The sequence below is a fragment of the Mauremys mutica genome, chromosome 7 (assembly GCF_020497125.1).
Source record: "Mauremys mutica isolate MM-2020 ecotype Southern chromosome 7, ASM2049712v1, whole genome shotgun sequence".
Taxonomy (NCBI): domain Eukaryota; kingdom Metazoa; phylum Chordata; order Testudines; family Geoemydidae; genus Mauremys; species Mauremys mutica.
This window is the reverse complement of record NC_059078.1, coordinates 116,545,451-116,564,330: the sequence shown is the minus strand read 5'-3', so window position 1 is coordinate 116,564,330 and position 18,880 is coordinate 116,545,451. Positions and strand designations below refer to the sequence as shown.

Sequence of the window (18,880 nt, the reverse complement as noted above, 5' to 3'; positions counted from 1 at the left end):
GAGAATTCCATCCTGCTGCTCACTAGGGAGGTGAAACTCAAACATCATTTTCTAGTAAAATGATATCATCAGAGAAGCAGAATTGCAGGTATGCAATTATCCCTTCTTGTCTTTTCCAGTACAAAAGCTGAGAATTAAGGACAGGCATATATTTAGTGGCTCACTGTCATTATTAATAATGCTACCATTTGAGATTCTGTGACTGTTGGACTTGCTTAGTAATCACTTACTATGAAATCGAGCATTTAAGATTTAGGTTTCAGTAAATTAAACAGTAAACATAGTTTAGATTATAAGCTTATTATTTCTTTTGCATTTGTCAAAATCAGACAAGTGGAAAAAATAAACAGGCGCACAAAGATAATGAAGTATAATATATGTTTTTACCTAAATGTGCTATAATAACATGGCACTACTGCCACTGCATTTATATGTTAACATTTAAGCATATTCCAGTAGCATCAGAAAAGGCATTAATGTGTTTTGGTGTCAGTAATTCACCATGTACACGTGTACAGTTCTAGCAGAAATTTGCATAGTTCTAAAATGACTTTGGTTTCTGTAATTGGCAGAAATACCCTCACAAATCTGAGATTAAGTATATCTTCAGTTTAGAAATATTAATGCAAAATATGTCCATTAAAGAGGTTTTTAACATAATGTCAAATTGATTAGCATATGGTGCACTTTGTTTCAACAGATTTCAAGATATTACCTGGGGACTGATTGAATTACTAAAACTCAGTAAAGTGGATATTTATTCCTGTTTATCTTGTAAAATCAGCATTTGGGCTAGTCAGAGCCAGCCCTAGCATTCTGGGGTAGGCCCAAGAAATGTTTCACCATATTCTCTTCCCTCAGTGATCATAACAAAAGAAATGCAATCCAGCAGTTTACGTTGAGTGCTGTGCACAGTTATTGCAATTTGCACATGCATATCTGGTATTTGCTAATTTAATTACTACTTTTGTGGGTCATCTACATAATTTGAATCTTTGACCTTCAGTACAGTGGTACAGACCTCTACCAGTAAAAGGAAGAGCAACTAGAGGAGGATGTAGCACATATTTAGCAAGTACGTTACTATCTCGCCTAGTTAGAGGAAGCTGCTCTTGGTTGTCTGAGATCTGCTGGAGTTAAGTCTCTTTTTCATGTGCCACTTTTTTAACAATCTCCATATAGATTGTTAGCAGGATTTTAACCTGGAACCTTCACCACCACAGCACAGTCTCTACCACCAAGACTAAAAGAGCAACTCCATTAGCTGGTACTAGCAATAGGTTGTTATCCCCTAGTTGACCAGCCACAAGATGGAGTAGCTAGTTTTGAAAAGGTGACTGTGAATGCACAGGAAGAACATTTAGGTAATGGCTCTAGTGTAGCTGCTCTAAGCCGATGGGATAAAGCTCTCCTGTTGCTTCATTAATCCACCCACAATGAGTGGCAGCAGCTAAGTCAGCAGGAGAAGCTCTTCCGCTGACATAGTGCTGTCCCCAACAGTGCTACATAAGTGGTAGTGTAGACATTGTAGACATTGCATCAGTGTAAAGAACATAGTGTCTGGTTTTTTTTACTCACTACATTAAATCTTCTTAACTAAAAGAAATTGTACTACTACTGAAGACTTTTGTTGTTGGTTTTTTTTCATATGGAATGAGCAGCTTCAATGCTAGAGAAATTCCATGTATTTGTGTCATAAATTAACTTTTAGATGGTTTCAGATTCGATGTGTATACATAAATCGGCAGTTTTTGAACATTAACCAGAATGCAGCCTATTAGTTGCTCTGCAGCTTATGTGCTCTCTTATAATGGAGCATCACTGTTACGAACTGTTAACTGATAAGGCACAATAAGCACAGTACGCTGCTAGGAATATACTGTATACATATTCATTTGTTTCTTCCTGCTATTATAGCAATGATTTACATAGTGAAAATTAACATTTGAAAAGAGGCCTTTCCTGCTAAAAGTACTTAAACAATCATTCTGTTGACAAAGAATGGGGTACTTGAGAGAATACAGGAAACATTATAATGTGTTACAGAGGAATACATCTTCAGTGAACTTTTATTGTGCAGAGTCAAGATCATAGCAAAATTTAACATTCAGTGGGAATTGCAGGTATCACTTGGAGCTATGGTGGTTATGTCTTATTTTGAAGAAGAATTTTTTTTTCTTATCACCACATACTTTATAAAAAATCCTGCTGTTAGTTGCAACCACAGATTTTACAGTGTAAGTGACATTTTGTGACAGTTGAAATAATCAGATTTATTTTATTGATGAAATGTTGCTCATTGCTTCCTTATGCATTTTATTCCATATATTTACTGTGTGCCAAGGAATAAAGTAAGGGGGAAACGACAGGTTAGAAAGTGCAGCTCCCCATTCTCTGCTAAAAGTGTCCGGAACAGCTCCCCTCCTCTTCCTTGTTTGTGAGAACAGCAGTCCACATTGTGAGAGCTCTCTCTTCATGCTTCAGTTTTCTTTAACCATTGTGTCTTCCCTAATTCATCTAACACTTTGTCACATGGATTAAAAGATGGTCTCATGATCATTAATTATATTGCCATCTTAATTTAACTAACAGTTGGACAAATTGACAAGCATGTGAATGCCCTATGATATTCCTGAGCTATGTAAATTGTGCTGAGATTACCATAGTCATTGGAGCTGAGACTTCCACATAAAGCATCATATAGTGGAATAAAATAATATTAGTAATGGTGTAAAAAGCCAGTGCTTCTAACCAGATATGTACCTTTATTTATTTATTACATATTGTAACAGAGGCATTTTCATTTCCATGCAAATATGTATTGCCTATGATTTAGCAGGATATTTCAGAAAGGAAGGATCTCAGTTCTTTCATTAACTTGCATGAAAGAGAGCACTTTCCAACTGGCAAGTTGCTGTTTGCATTGGTGACTAAAATAAAAAATTAGATGAACTGTCAAATCTTATTTAATTTGTTCACATTTATAAAACCTGGCACTTGAAGTTGTTAATAAGGACATCTTCCTGCCTGAATGGTGGTGTTGACCACACTTCTCATACTTATCCCTAAGGTCAGGAGATTAATAACATCCTATTTTGATTTTAGAGAGTGGTTTCCTCCTCCTCTTCCCTCAAAATGAAATATTACAAAGCTTGTGAGAAAGAATTTCTGCTGTTTTAACCTGTTCCCAGGCATCCTTTTTTTCCAAACTAAATGCCTTTATTACTGTGGTGTTGCCCTTGAGCATGGCATCTGTCATAGATTCGGTCAAGTGCCCTCTCTTGGCCACTCATTAGACTGCAGTGGGATGATCCGCCCACTGGATCTCAGAATATTTTAAGCCTCTGGAGTCTGAAGAGAGTCCAGGACTGTCTCAGTCTTGGGGTCCCTAGACACATTTTCTGGATTCAGACTCGCTGTGGCACCCCTGCCTGAAAGCTTAGACCACATAGCCTCCTGCCCAGCACCTAGAACTAGTGCTCACTCCTCAGACTCCTCTGCAGTTTAAACACAACCTTTCCCAGAATTCCACTGAAAGTGTGAACTTTGGGATTACCTCTTCAATGGCCATGTGGTAGATATAATGCATGTAAGGGAAATATGCTTTGCACAGGTTCTACAGCTCTTTCTATAATAACACCACAAGTACACAGATTTTGACAAAAAATAATAATTTCTACATGCATTTTCCTGCTTCAGTTTCCTCACCACTCCAGAGCATCTTTGGGCTGGGGGTCAGAGCCCTCTGGGGTCATACAGAGATCTTGTATTGCAGTGCATAGCTTGAATTTTGAAACGTGGAGCCTTTTCTTCTCAGCTCACCTTCTGTGACCTTGGCTGTCCATTCCTTCCTCTTTCCTGCCTAAATGTTCTGTGTATCTCTCTCTGTGAGTGTTCCCCTCACCTACCCAGTCTCTGTTGTTTTTTAAAGGCTAGTATCAATACCTTGATATCTTTGTTCTGCATTTGGGATTTTCCACTCTCCAGACAATGGTCTGCTGCTGATTAGGTTGAGTATAACAGCTTCAGCCAACCTCCTTAGCACACCCACTGCAAGGTGCTTAACTCTGAATAAGCTGTCATTGAGTTCTAACAGTCCACACTTGTTCATCGTGTGGTAGAGGTATGACACAACCCTGCCATATTACGATGGATACACAAACAGGCGCATTCATAATACCCCAATTTTCATAGTAACAACTTCATAATCTCACATAGAATTTATAAGATATACAGACAGATCCCCAAAATTCAGCATCCAAGTCAAATTTGGCCACAGACTGTGTGTGTTTAATCCCCTGATCCTGCAAAATGTATGTACATGCTTAATTCTGCTAAAGTTATTACAGTTAAATATGTGTACATTTTGCAGGATCAGACCTTAAATCGTAAATTGACTCTTCAAAGGCATCTTAATTTTAACTGTATTTATCACTGTAGCGGTGGATTATGTTCTTTGTACCGAACACAGATGTTCTCTTCCCTCTCCTGAACTGTGTTATTCTCTTTCCATCCCTGCTTGCACCATTTTTATTAAAGCTCATCTACTATAGTCACACCTTCACTGATGTCAAGCCATTTTGGGCTCTCCTCTTACCCACTTTTAAAATGGAGCTCAGCTATTTCAGCCATGTTCATCTCATCCTACCTCAAGCTGAATTCAGATGGTCTGCTAACTGGAGATGAATGGGGTAAACCATTGACAAAGGCTTCTTTGAAATATCAGATGTGCTATCCTTCAAACACATGGACATTTATGTTGTATGAATTGTATATTATGTAAAGTACAAGTACATAGTTTGAGATCCAGTTGTCTAATACATTCATACTTTTCTTTTGTGTGTTTGTTTAAGGGGGACATATGGTGTCTGGGTATGTGTTGTAGGGCACTGTCACAGGAACGAGTTTTCTACGTTGTTCCTTATCTACAGAATAAGACCGTAAAAACTCCCTCCTTCCGCCAAGAAGAAAAATAGCACTTCTGTAATAGGATTGTAAAGTGGCAAATAAACTTTTATTACATGTAGGTCACCATTTAGTATTATATCCATGCTCATGAAGAAGAAGATGACGATGCATAAAATCTTTTATTTTGGTTGTAATTAAAATTTCTGTGACAGCAGATTCTGATCTCTAGATAGGTTCAGAATTACTGAGGTGTGTTCAAGGAGAGTTTTAAGCATATTATGAATATCACTAGATGGTTGTCTTGTCTTGTAGACCCTAATGCATTACCTATAGGACTATACCACACTGCACTAGGTTACCAAGAGGCAATTCCATTACCTGCAGATATTTCAGTATCTTTAATCACAATCAAGAAGGGTGGGTAGATAGGATTCAGTCTGCCTAAGGCTGTGCTCTTTGACATCCTATTGAGACCTTAAATTGGCTTATCACACACCTCTTAATGAAATTCTGACAGCCTCTGTACCACCTTACTTAACCTGCAGGGGCATTTAAAGGCAGAAGAGCTCTTTGTAGTTTTGCCTCTAGAATGTTCTTGTTTTGGACCATAGAAATGGTATTGTATCAAATTAGCCCCTGTTCAAGTGGGCCTTAAAAGCCTTAAATTTACTAATTTGTTGTCAAATATAACTGATTTACAACTTTAACTGGTATGGATACATTGTATGTGTCTTTTATTAGAAACTGGACAAAATTCTGGTCCCATTCAAGTCAATGGGAGTTTTGCCATTGTCTTCAATAGTTCAGGATTTTACTTCATATACATAAGGATTATTTTTGTTAATATTTAGTAATATATTTGCCATACTGTATACAAAGTCACATTAAAGTGATAGCCTGTACTGACTTCTCTGAAACCTTTACTATTTATGTCAGTAATCTTTAGATAAAATCTCCCTAAAGACACATTCAGACTATTGAGTTCCCAACACTGCAGAATATAAATTAAACGGTCATATTAGTGATATTAAAGGGGATCATGATGGAAATACTAATACTTTAACCACACCACCTCTGTAATGTATTTAGGGTATAATATTAATATCCATAAAAGTACATTTAGTCATAAAGTATAATATAGACATTTAAATCTCTTTCCTCTTTGATTTTATAGCTTGCACGTGCAGTGGACATGCAAATATTTGTCACATGCAAACAGGAAAATGTTTTTGTGCAACTAAAGGAATCAAAGGAGACCAGTGTCAACTGTGAGTACAATTGATTGTAGCCTGAATTTATTTTAATTTATGCCTAAAGGATAATTAATTTTGTATTTTTCCATTTCCTTTTTTGCTGTGAAGTGATCTCTAAATGATTTCTCTGCTTAATCTGGTCACCATGTACATCTACATTCCTTAGAAAAAGGCAAAGTTAGTTTCTCTTTTTAAAGAATAACTTCATAAATATTAATAACATTATACAGCCACTATAGCTTTTATAGTATCCTATAAAAGGAGATGGCTGGAGAATTATCAGTAGCCTTGTGCTGTTTTATGTGCAATTGGATTCAAAGTCCAAAATATCTGTGGTGCTAGGAGCTATATTAGGTACGTTTGTCACATATCTTTAGGTCAGAAACTATAGTAATTAGATTTTTAGAGTTTCAGAAACATTTTAAGGTGGACAATTCTTCAGACATTTCATCCACGTCATTAAATATTGAACAAAAGGAGTACATAGGCCTTTAGCTTTGGAAAGTGCACTTAGCATTCTAGTTTTTATACTGGAAATCAGTTGGATATCTATCTCATTGTTGAATGGGTTTTTAACATTTAAAGACTTGCAACTCTGATTGGTCCACCGTACTTGCTGAAATAAAATACAAATTATGCTAAGTAGTTTTTTCTGCAGCATGACTCAGATTCTCCTTTACTCAAAAAGGTCATACCCAGTCTCTCTTTCAATTCATGTGTTTCTTAGTTTTAAAATATTTTGAGTTCTAGAGCTTTTTTGAAAAGAATATTAAAAATAAATGATGCCTAATTTCTAACCAGGTCAGATTTATTCCAGATTCATTCTTTTCCCAGTTTTAATTTTCAGGAAATTAGCATCTTGTCCCGATGGTAATTTGCAGTTGTTTTCCTTGCAGAAAACAGAAATGCTAAAGGGTAAATAGAAACTGTTATGGAATTATAATTGTCTTCCTCTATTTTCGTGAAAACTGAAGAAAATGTGCTATTTACCACATTTTCTTTATTGCTTTATTATAACATCAGTTTTAGGAACTGAGTGCAATGGGTGTTGTAAAGTGATGCTATTTTAAAAAAAAAAAGTATTAATGAATTATACTGTACTTTTTCTCTTTATTGTACTTCCAAAATTTCTGGTTAGTACATTTGGTACAAATCCCTTATTTTACTTTTTCTAAACTACCTAATCTGTATATTTTAGCTATTTATAGCATGCCACTTGCCATAATATGTAGACATAGCTGTTCATAACCATCATGTCTGCAGAAGTTAGTTGTTCTTATGGCTTCCAAGTAGTACACGTCAAAAGTTATGGGACAGCATGTTTTTCTGCAGGATTATATTGTGAATACAGTTTACCTGGGAAACATGCTAGATAAAATTGGTGACTACATGTAACCAATTAAAAGTCTTTCACTTGGTCATTGGAGTTACTGTATCAGTATCCAGCAGATTTTCACAATGAAGACTCTGTGATCCATATTTGCTTAGAGGAGGTAAAAATAAACCTTCCTCTATCTGAGCTGGAAGAAATTGTGATCAGCTTATTTCACTGGAAGCCAGTCTTTACATGGATTGCGGTGATAATAAAATTTTACTCCAGGAAATGATCCAACAGTGAGCGCGTTATACATGTGTGCATAGATAAAAAGGGAGCCTTATACTAAAAGTAGAGTGTACTTAAGAAAAGGTAGTTAATTCTTTTTCTTGTAGTCAGACACCTCAATCATATTGTGTTATTAAATATAATTATTTATTAGTATTAGTATAGAGTCCAGAGGCCACAGTCAAGATTGGAGCCTGATTGTGCTAGAAGCTGTAAAATATGGAGCAGGCGAGTGTTTCTGTCTTGAAGCACTTACAGCCTAGGTTAAGAGAAGAGAAGAAAGAAGAAGGAAGTTGTGTGAGATTGGACAAGGGTCACAGTAATCGGAGCATGAAAATCACATAGACTAACAGGTTTCAAACTGATATGTAATACAGATTGAACCTCTCTAGTCTGGCGACTTGGGGACCTGATCGGTGCAGAACCAGAGAATTTGCCGAACCACGAGAGGTCAATATTGTAGCAAGTAGGTCTCTCTTTATTTTTATCTCGCTGAGGCGAATAAATGGAACAATGCTTGCAATGCTGCCTATCCAAGGCTTACCGGATCTCTTTGTAACAAAGTGTTAGTGTTGTTACACAATTTTACTGTATTGGCACAAGGAAATAAGTAGATAAAGCATGAAAAACATCAAATAAAATCATGCTGGACCAGAGAGTGCTGTACTAGAGAGGTTCACCCTGTATATCATGCATTTATCACCAATGATATTAGAGTTCCTAATGACTACTGACCTAGTCATTATCAAAAAGATATGCTAATAGAATGTACACCTTCCAGATGCAAAGACTCAAGGTACTTAACATGCTACATTAAGATATTTTCTATACCACTTCTTCATTCTAAGCTGTCATTCTTCTTCAGTGACCTATGTGCATTTCCATTGTTGGGATAGTACTCTCTGTCAATGAACTTGTGGAACCTTCTTCAAATACATGTTCATTTTGGATGTGCTACCCCAGCCACCTGAGTTCTCTCATCACTATCAGAGAAAGCAGTGCTGTGTCCATTGATTTCCTAACTCTAGTAGGTTTTGTTAGCTCTATATTGTTATAATTTTTGTTTTGAAGTTTAGTATTAATAGTATAGATAGGATAGCATATCATCATTCAGTGATATTCATAGCTGATAGCTCTTCCCATCAGCCAGAGACTTATTAGATCTCTTGCCAAAGGCATCCTCATAGCAGTCCCCAGGAGGGCAGGTAAAGAAGAATCCTGTTTCTTTTGAGTGTTACAGTTACTTTGAGCAGTATCGAATCCCGAATCCCCTGGCAGCTTCAGTAGGTTTGGACAGGAGAACATGTGAAAACAACACATTCCACTTCCACTGATAGAGAACGGTCGGGAGACTGGATTTTCTGTGCTGCACGGCATATTCTTTGGGCTCCCTGCATATATGGGCACAATCTACCAGCTACTAATGGGAAGATACTAATACTCCATATGTAATGCCTTGAATTTAGCTTTGAGGTCTTGCCTTAGGAGCAGAGAAAAGCATCAAAGAAGCTGGTGCAGGAGGATCACGTGTCTGTATTGTTGTTCATGTTCCCATGCAAAAAATGTGCTGATAGCTATAATGCTTCAACAGTACTCCTGGTTTTGTTTGGCTTACTGCAGAAACTCAGGCTGAGAGACAGAAAATAAAGAATATGAATACATGGTCTGTTTTCATCATAGCTAAAAGTCAAGAGTGGAATTGCCTCAAGGTTCCATTTTAGATGCAGTGTTTAATATATTGTTACCCCATTTTGACCTGAGTGCTTAGCCAATTTTTTGGATCCTTCAGGTTGTTTCAGTTAGAGGAGAAATTGATGATGAAGCCAGGTATTACTTTGATGCAGTCATTTACAAAAAATGTACAAAGTCCTGTTTCCTTGAATACAGTAAGAATCAAAGAATCAAACAATTTAGCTCTGGATATAAATTATTTTTTTTCCACTTGTTGAGTAGGCCATGGTGAAGTTTAAGCAGCAAGGGGATTTTCATGGAAATTTCTAACTCTAGTGTGACAGTTAGATTTAGAAAGCCATAGTTTCAGGGCTTTGTTATTCCCCTCTCCCATCCCATAAGTATAGGTGATGTGCAGTGAACACCATCTTCTAGGAACAAGGGTTTTAGGAAATCAGAGTGACTGTACAAAACTAATTAATTTAAAATTAGAGACTGTAGCAATCTGTAGAGAAAAGTACTAAGTCCTTTCAGGACAACCACCTTTTTCTTTTTTGGCAGATTGATTTTTCTAATCTAAAAATAAAATTAATGCAGTTTGGCCTTCTTTAAAAAAATAAAAATGCCCTTTGTTTCAATAATGTAATGTGCTATTAATAAGTCAGGAGAGAGAGATATTAATTCATGATCCTATGCAACCTGAGCTAAAAGACCCAGCTCTTAGCCAAGGCTGTAGCAGGCTCTTCAGTCTCTAGTTGGCTAACCACCACTAGCAGGGAACAGAGTACCACACTGAGCTGGCATGGCTTATCTTAGCATTACCTAACCAAAACAAGGAAATAATCTCTCTGAAGTACTTATATGTCTTCCATTACCACAGTATCTGAGCGTCTCACAATTTTTACTTTGTGGGGTAGGGAAGCAATAATATCCCCATTTACAGATGTGGAATGGAGGCTAAGTGGCTTGCCAATGGTCATATAGGAAATCTGTGAGAGAATTGAACCCAGATCTTGCAGATCCCAAGTTAACGATCTAATTCTGCTGGACCATCCTTCCTGTACAGATGAAACAAACCTCTGCCCCAAAATATCACTGAGTATGGCTTATTGTGTTGCACTTAAAACAGATCCATATCTAATGTTTTAAAACATTTTACAGGTTAACGTGTGCATATTTCAGAAGTATAATGCTGCTGTTGCTAAGAGAAGACATTACAAGAGCACAAGCAGTGATGCCTACAGTTAATGTTGCCCCACATTTTCCATTATAAGACCTTGGTTTTAGTTGTTTAACTGTGCCAATAGTTTGGTTTGCCTCCATGAAGCTTTGGTGCCTCCATGCTTGGAGCCAAAACTTGAAATTTGGCAGTGGGGTTGCTATGGTGTCAGGGAAGTGCCTTTTGCCAAGATTTGAAAATTGGCTCATTTTGGCTGAATTATGAGCTTCTGAAAGTCTCAGTTCACATGCGCACAGTAGAGACTTAGTAGAGTTTGGTGGCTAATTCCTCTGAAGATTATAACTCTATTGCAGGAGCACCACCAGCTTTTTTGCCGCCCTAGGCGGCGGAAGCTCCCGCCTCCGAAATGCTGCCTCTGTTGGCCTGGCCACCGCGGTCACCGCCCCCCCCAAATGTTAGCGCCCTAAGCGACCGCCTAGATTGCCTAATGGGTTGCGCTGGCCCTGACTCTGTGGGTGTGCTCCATCCCAAGGCTAAAGGGCAGGGCTGGCTCCAGGCACCAGCGAACGAAGCAGGTGCTTGGGGTGCCCGATGGGAAGGGGCACGTCCGGGTCTTCGGCGGTGGGTCCCTCAGTCCCTCTCGGAGCAAAGGACCCGCCGCCAAATTGCTGCTGAGGAATGAAGCGGCGTGGTTGAGCTGCTGCCAAAGTGCCACTGATTGTGGCTCCCCTCCCCCCCCACCTCTTCGCTGCTTGGTGCAGCAAAAAAACCTGAACCGTCCCTGCTAAAGGGGCTGTGAGCAGGACTTTCCCTGCCATTGCTTCTGTCAGCTGTCAGAAGCTGCTGTGTTGCTGGGCACAAGAACTGGGAGCAGGAAGACACTCTCTCTCTCTCTCCCCCCTTGTGCATAGGCAAATTAGGCAAGCAGAAGGAGGAGGAGGAAGTCAGTTTGACAGTAATACTGAGGTGTGAGGATCTGAGCCTAGAGGTAGGGAGCAGGGAGAAAAAGCTGAGGTGTGGAAATGGAACAAGGCTGGTGATGGACAGGCAGTCTTAATTCTGGCATATCTGCATGTTTGAATGCAAGACTTTGCAACTTCAGTGTTGCTTTAATCTAGCTGTGTGTATATAATTATAGTAGGGGTGATATAACAGAACGGACATGGTTCTTATGTAAAGAAATACATTATTAACCATTTAAAAGCCATTAAATATCCAAGCAATTCATTTGTGTGCTGTCATATTAGTTCCATAGAGACAAGCATTGTTGTTGTATTTATAGAGAAGTGACTTAGGTATCAAAATACAAATGATTAATATAGTAAAACTTAAAAAAGGCTATTTAAATAATACAGGATCAGTATATAAACTTAAGTAGACAGTAGATAGCATTCTGCTGTGTTCCTGATCTTAAATAGTAATAAGATCTCAAAGATCCCTTCAAAGATTAAAAAATATCCTGCAAAAACTTGTGGGTTAATCCCTCTAAATAACAGGTAAAGACAAGACAAAATTTTAATTGAGACTCTAGGCCAAATTCACCAATTCATTGACTTTACTATAGCTTTGTCCATTTGTGCCTAAGTAAATTTGTCCTTCTGTGTCTCCAGTCAGAGTTGTGGAAACAGGAAATGGCAGTCATCTAAGAAAACCACTTTAATAGGAAATTCCTCTATGAAAGAGAAGAATAAAGGAATCTGAGACATGCATAATTTAATAAAACAGCTTCTTCTAGTCAAGCAGCTTTTTTTGTTTCCTGGTAGAGGATAGAATCAATTTAATACTAGTTACTATGGTAATCGGTGTAATTCTGAAATGAATGTAAATTAATAAATGTAATATAGAGTATTATTTTGTATACCAAAGAACAGTATCTTTTTGGTTTTTTTCCTCTTAAGACTTTCCTTTTTTGTTACTTTGCTGTAGAGAGGGTATTGAGTTCTGTTGTTGTTGATTTGACATAAGGCAACTGCTTCCTATTCTTTCCCTCTTCCTTCTTAGCACAGTCTTGGGACTTTCTTTGTTAATTGAAAACTCGCTGTCCTCTGAGATGGCCATCGATTTTGCTCTAAAGCTAGCTAAAGATGGAGATTTCCCGCTAACGATGGAGGTGAGAGGAACACTTAAAAAACCAAGTTCTTTATTTTCTAAACGAGTGATACTTAGACCTCAGTGGTTCAGAAGCCAAATTAGAAGTCAGCCACAATAGTGTGACTTCATTGTTTCATTTACTATAGTACTATACATTCATATTTAAACAGTATGACAGGAGAAATATTTAATGTGTCTGTATAAACACCTTTCAGTGTTCTAGAACCCAGGTCCCAGCATGATCTCAAATGTCTACACCACTGTTAAACAGCCCCTTAGCCCTAGCCCTGCAAGCTTGAGTCAGCTGGCACAGGCCAGCCATAGGTTTTTAATTGCAGTGTAGGCATATCCAGAGTCACAGCTAAATTCAAGGTGGAACAGATTGCTTACCGTAAGTAGTTAACAGACATTTCAAGGGACCATGCAAGTCAAAATGGCCCGTTAACATCTCTCCAGTCATTGCAGGGAGCGGGGGGAGGGGAGATTTAGGTTGTTGTAATAAGCCATAAATCCAGTGTCTCTATTCGGTCCATGGTTTTTAGTGTCTAGCAAAGTTATGAGTTTAAGGTCCTAGGCTTGTCTTTTGAAGGTATTTTGCAGGTTTCCTTTGAGGATGAGGAATGGAAGGTCAGATATAGAGTGATCACTTTGTGAAAAATGTTAACCCACAGGTAATATTGTGTTTTTGTCTTTTATTCTTTTTTACTGTGTGAGTTCAGTCGAGAGCGTAGTGATTGACTCATTTCACCCGCATCGTTATTGTTGGAGCATTTAGTGCACTGAATGAGGTACATGTGTTGTGATAGGCATGTGTAGGACCCATGGATCTTGAAAGGTTAATGGGCCACGCCATGAGTGGTCCCTTGAAATGTGTGTTAATGACTTATGTAAGCAATCTGTTCCACCTTGTATTTAACTGTGACACTCAGTACATTTTCCAGACCTAAAGAAGAGCTCTGTGTAAGCTTGAAAGATTGTCTCTCACCAACAGAAGTTGATCTAATAAAAGACATTATCTCACCCACCTTATCTCAAATCCTGGGACCAACACGACTACAACACTACACATGATACTGTTTAATGTACCTCTAACCCAGGAGTGGGCAAACTATGGCCCACGGGCCGGATCAGGCCCCTCAGGGGTTTGGATCTGGCCTGCGGGACTGCCCCCCCCGCCCGTGACACCGCAGGCCCCGCGCCGCTCTCCAGAAGTGGCCGGTACCACGCCTCTGCGGCCCTCGGGCAGGGGGCAGAGGGCTCCATGTGTTGCTCTTGTCTCCAGGCACTGCCCCCTGCAGCTCCCATTGGCCGGAAACAGGGAACCGTGGCCAATGGGAGCTTCGTGGGAGGTACCTGGAGGCGTAGCAAGGGCAGCACACACAGAGCCCTCTGCTCCCCCTCCCCCAGGGGCCGCAGCACTTCCTGGAGCGGCATGGGTCCGGGGACAGGGCAGGCAGGCAGGGAGCCTGCTCTGGCCCTGGTGCGCGCCGCTGCCACCCCAGAGCCCGAAGCCCTCCTGCACCCCACCCCCCCAACTCCCTGCCCTAAGCCCCCTGCCAGCACCTTGCACCCCTCCTGTACCCCAACTCCCTGCCCTGAGCCCCCTCATACACCCCCGCACCCCTCCTGTACCCCTACCCTGAGCCCCCTGCTACACCCTGCACCCCTATGCATCCCAACCCCCTGCCGCACCCCTCCTGCACCCCAACCCCCTTCCCTGAGCCCTCTCATACACCCCCACCCCTCCTCTGCCCAATCCCTTGCCCTGAGCCCCTTCCTGCACACTGCACCCCCTCCCACACCCTGCACCCCTCCTGCCCCGGCCCTGCATACAATTTCCCCACCCAGATGTGGTCCGGCCCAAAAAGTTTGTTCACCCGTGTTCTAACCATTGTATTATTCTGTCTTTCTGTAAACTTCCCCTCCTTTCTTCTTTGTACTGTATAGAATATATAATTTGTAAAGTTCGCAAAGTCTTTTGGGATTCTTTGGCATGAAAGGCACTTTGTAAATGTGAAGTAACAGTATTCTTTAGCAATGTAAAAGGCATTTCAAATCCTAAAATTTACATTTTATGTGGAAAACAGAAGATCTGTTCTTTAGTGAAAGTGAACTGGAGTTTAAAATGTCTTATGCTATTTCGAGAAAGCAGCGTTCTCATAAAGGGAAAAAAATGGTGGTACTGGGGCAAATGAAAATATTTAGACAATTTTGTGTGCCAGTATTTAAATGCAGGGAAGTTGAGAGAATGCCTGAGGTATATCAAGGACTGTTGTTTTATAACTGATGTTTTAAATATGTAGTTAAAATACTGATGGAAAACCAATTTGTAAACATGTCACAGAACCAAAATAATTCAGAGTTGTGGCAAACCTGTTTAACTTCAGTTATATCCTCCTTGTGACTAGGAACTGACTCTTTGGGGAACTGGATCCAGTTTGTTCATCTTAGATTATTTGAAATACAAGAAATATATCTAAGCAGGAATGAATTCTGACTACTATCTGAACACTGCATTTTAAAAATTACTATAGACTATAAACTGCCCACAAGTAGAAGCCATCTTGTTAAACATGAGAGAGTGTGTTTGACACTGTCAGTGAGGTAGCCTGCTATGAGAGCCTGAATTCAGTTCCATCCTGCTTTAGTGCTACTTTGCAATCCTCGAAAGAATCCCCCAAAATACTAATGAAATATTTTGTTAAAATACTATACAATAAATGTTTTTGATACATGTTTAACCAACATTAAACAGCATGATAATTGATATACAACCACTTGGATAGAACTCCTTCACTCAGTGCTATAAATGACATCACCTATTTTAGCAAAATGTCCACTGCCAAAAGTTAGCTCAAAAATGACAGATGTACAGTAACTCCTCGCTTAACATTGTAGTTATGTTCCTGAAAAATGCTACTTTAAGTGAAACGATGTTAAGTGAATCCAATTTCCCCATAAGAATTAGCGTAAATAGGGGGAGTTAGGTTCCAGGGAAATTTTTTTCGCCAGACAAAAGAGACTCTCTCTCTCTCTCTAAAATACACACACACACGTCTGTTAGTCTATAAGGTGCCACAGGACTCTTTGCTGCTTTTACACACACAGAGTATAAGTTTTAAACAAACAATTTAATACTGTACACAGCAATGATGATTGTAAAGCTTGGTTGAGGTGGTGAAGTCAGAGGGTGGGATATTTCCCAGAGAATGCCTTAGTGCTAAATGATGAAGTAGCACTCAGCTGAGCCCTCAAGGGTTAACACATTGTTGTTAATGTAGCTTCACATACAAGGCAGCATGAATGGAGGGAGAGGAGACAGCATAGCAGAGAGAGACAGAGAAACACACCGTGTGTGTGTGAGAGAGAGAGAGGTGCGCATTGCCCCTTTAAGTATGCTGACCCCACTCTAAGTACACTCCCTTTTTAATTAGATCAGCAAGTTGAGACAACAGCTGCTGCCAGCAAGCTCCCTCCATCCTGAGCTCTGTCGTGTTCCCCCTCCCCCGCTCTGTGGAGATGGAGTAAAGGAATGGGGGTAGGAGCGGGGGAAGGGGACACCCTGACATTAGCACCCCTCTTTCCCTGCCCCTGCACAGCAAGCAGGAGGTTCCCGGGAGCAGCTCCAAGGCAGAGAGCAGGAGCAGCACATGGCAGTGCGGGTAGGGACAGCTGGACTGCCCGACAATTGATAGCCTGCAGGATGGCTGCCGCACAGGAAACTTAGGGGAGCTAATGGGGGGCTGCTGGTCCACCCTAGTTGCAAGCCCCCAATGGCTAGCTTCAATGGGCTGCTCTTTCTTCAAGCAGTGGACAAAGCAGGCAGCTCCCAAACAACATTATAAGGGAGCATTGCGCAAATTTAAATGAGCATGTTCTCTAATTGATCAGTAACGTAACAATGTTAAGTGGGACAACTTTAAGTGAGGAGTTACTGTAAATTTTTTTATTTCAGTTTCCTCCTGGTGTAATATGCCTTCTACTTTTCACATTTTCCTATTGATTTAAAACAAAACAAAAAAAATACAAATTAATGTTTTATAAACCTGGGGGAAACGAATGTTCAGCACAGTACAGAAATTTAAAGCATTCCTAAATCAGTAGGCTGAGCAAAATGGGAGCAATGCATTTTTCAGCGGGTGATTATTGTTAAGACTGACAGCTCAGAATATTACTCACTTTACAAGTGTATTGTGTTGTAGAATGATTCTCTTAATGGAGCAAAGTCAGCTTGCTGCAGTCTGCACAACATCTATGGCAGACAATTCCACCTATGTCCAAAAGGCTGATAAATGTTATCAGGTGCCCTTGTCAGACTTTCAATGTCTGTACACTCATCCAGGCCCTGGGTCACTGGTTGTGACAGCTGCACGCAAAAGATCTAGGCAGCAGGGATGCAGAATTACACCTAAAGAGAAGGAAGCTAAGTGCCTGGACTTGTTTGGAAAGAAGTGGTTTATTTTTGACAAACAAGAGCCATAAGCAAATACTCTACAGAATAATTGGGAGTTGTGATGGGGTATCTACCCCACATAGGGCTTGAACGGTCCACCCCACATAGGCCAATTGACCTTATAGGCTGTACCTGGAGGAGAGCCAGGGACTGATAGGGCCTAATGGCTGATGAAGCCCAACTGGGGGAGGTGTTACCCGGCGTTTCTGAAGACAAAGCTCTTGGTAACTTTTACTCTTAGCAAGGTGGTGGCAGGAAATAAATCAATGGAGACAAGGCTGTCTGACCAATAGATGGATGGCACAAACAGCACAATACAAGAGTGCTTTCACTTAAAGCATTACTTAATTTAGTCTCCAGCAGTTACACATGTCTGCAACAGGTTAGTAAAGAGAGGCATCCCAGTGATGAGTGAGACCCATTACAAGGGATCCTTGGAGGAAAAGGGCAGGGCAGGGGCAGGTCCTCAGGGGGAAGGGGCAGTTTTGACACTCCTGCTGGACTGTCTGGTTTTTAAATATTACGAAGTTGTTAACCTTAGCCTACCAGCATGCAAAGGATGATTAGAGTTGGGTCAGAGCATCAGCTACTCAGTAGTTCTCTTACTGCCCCACAGAGGGGATGTGCTAGGGCAGGGGCGGGCAAACTTTTTGGCCCGAGGGCCGCATCAAGTTTTGGAAATTGTATGGAGGGCTGGTTAGGGGAGGCTCCCCAAACAGCCAGGCGTGGCCCGGCCCCTGCCCCTTATCTCCCCCCCATCCGCTTCTCGCCCCCTGATCGCCCCCCCGGAACCCCTGCCCCATCTACCCCGCTCCCTGTCCCCTGACTGCCCCCAGAACTACCACCGCCCCATCCAGTCCCCCCTCCATCCTGACTGCCCCCTGGGACCCCTGCCCCCATTCAACCTCCCTGTTCCCTGCCCTCTGACTCTCCCGACCCCTGTCCAACCCCAAACTCCCCTGCCCTCTAACCAACCCCCACTGCCCCCTTACCAGCAGTGCGGCATGCTGAGGCTGCAGGGGATGGGGAACAGCAGGGGAGGGGCCACCCTCCCAGGCCAGTTGCTCAGGGGCCGGGCAGGAGGGTCCTGTGGGCCGTAGTTTGCCCACTTCTATGCTAGGGCTATGGGGGAAGTTGATGGGTTGGAGTAGACTATGTGAAGTGTGTGTTCAACTGCTGTGTGGTGTGGAAAAAGATTCTTCCTCCATCCCTGTGGACTCTCCCAAGCCCAGCCTCTTTGGCTTAGTGTTAAGGAGTCCATTTGGGTCTGTGCTTATCTTTTGCATTTTTCTCAGGTTGGAGCAGTATGGAAGTGTGTGTATAGCAGAGCTGTGTAGAAATGCAAACACTAAAATAATTTGCAGAATACTTATGATCCCCTGCTCTATATACGCTAGTAAATTAGGATGCTTAATCCACTGGTGGAAGTTCCAGTAGGTCCCCTGCTGTTTCCACTGCTCCAGTGAGCTGCTGCAGCTGGCTTCCTCTGCGGATACTGTCCACTGTGTCTGAGCGCAGTTCTAAGCACATAAAATGTAGTGATCCCATTTTTCTTTTTAAAATATTCATATGGATTTTTCAGTTTCAAATAGTTCTAAAGGTAGGTTAGTAACCCCCTAATTTTTTGATGCCAGCATTATTTCATTTTTTTTTGTATATTTTGGAATACCATATTGGAGCAAGACAGTCTTATCACATCTTATGTATCTGTTAATCTATGT

General features: G+C 40.8%; 1 protein-coding gene across 6 annotated transcripts in view; it reads left to right on the top strand.

The window, feature by feature from the left end:
* Positions 1–18,880, top strand: part of ATRNL1 (attractin like 1) — a 948,738-nt gene that overhangs the window by 358,823 nt on the left and 571,035 nt on the right. For all 6 annotated transcript variants that reach the window (XM_045024151.1, XM_045024152.1, XM_045024153.1 and 3 more), the window contains exon 20: positions 6,083–6,176. In XM_045024151.1, the coding sequence (XP_044880086.1) occupies positions 6,083–6,176 (94 nt within the window). The remainder of the gene's footprint in view (positions 1–6,082; positions 6,177–18,880) is intronic.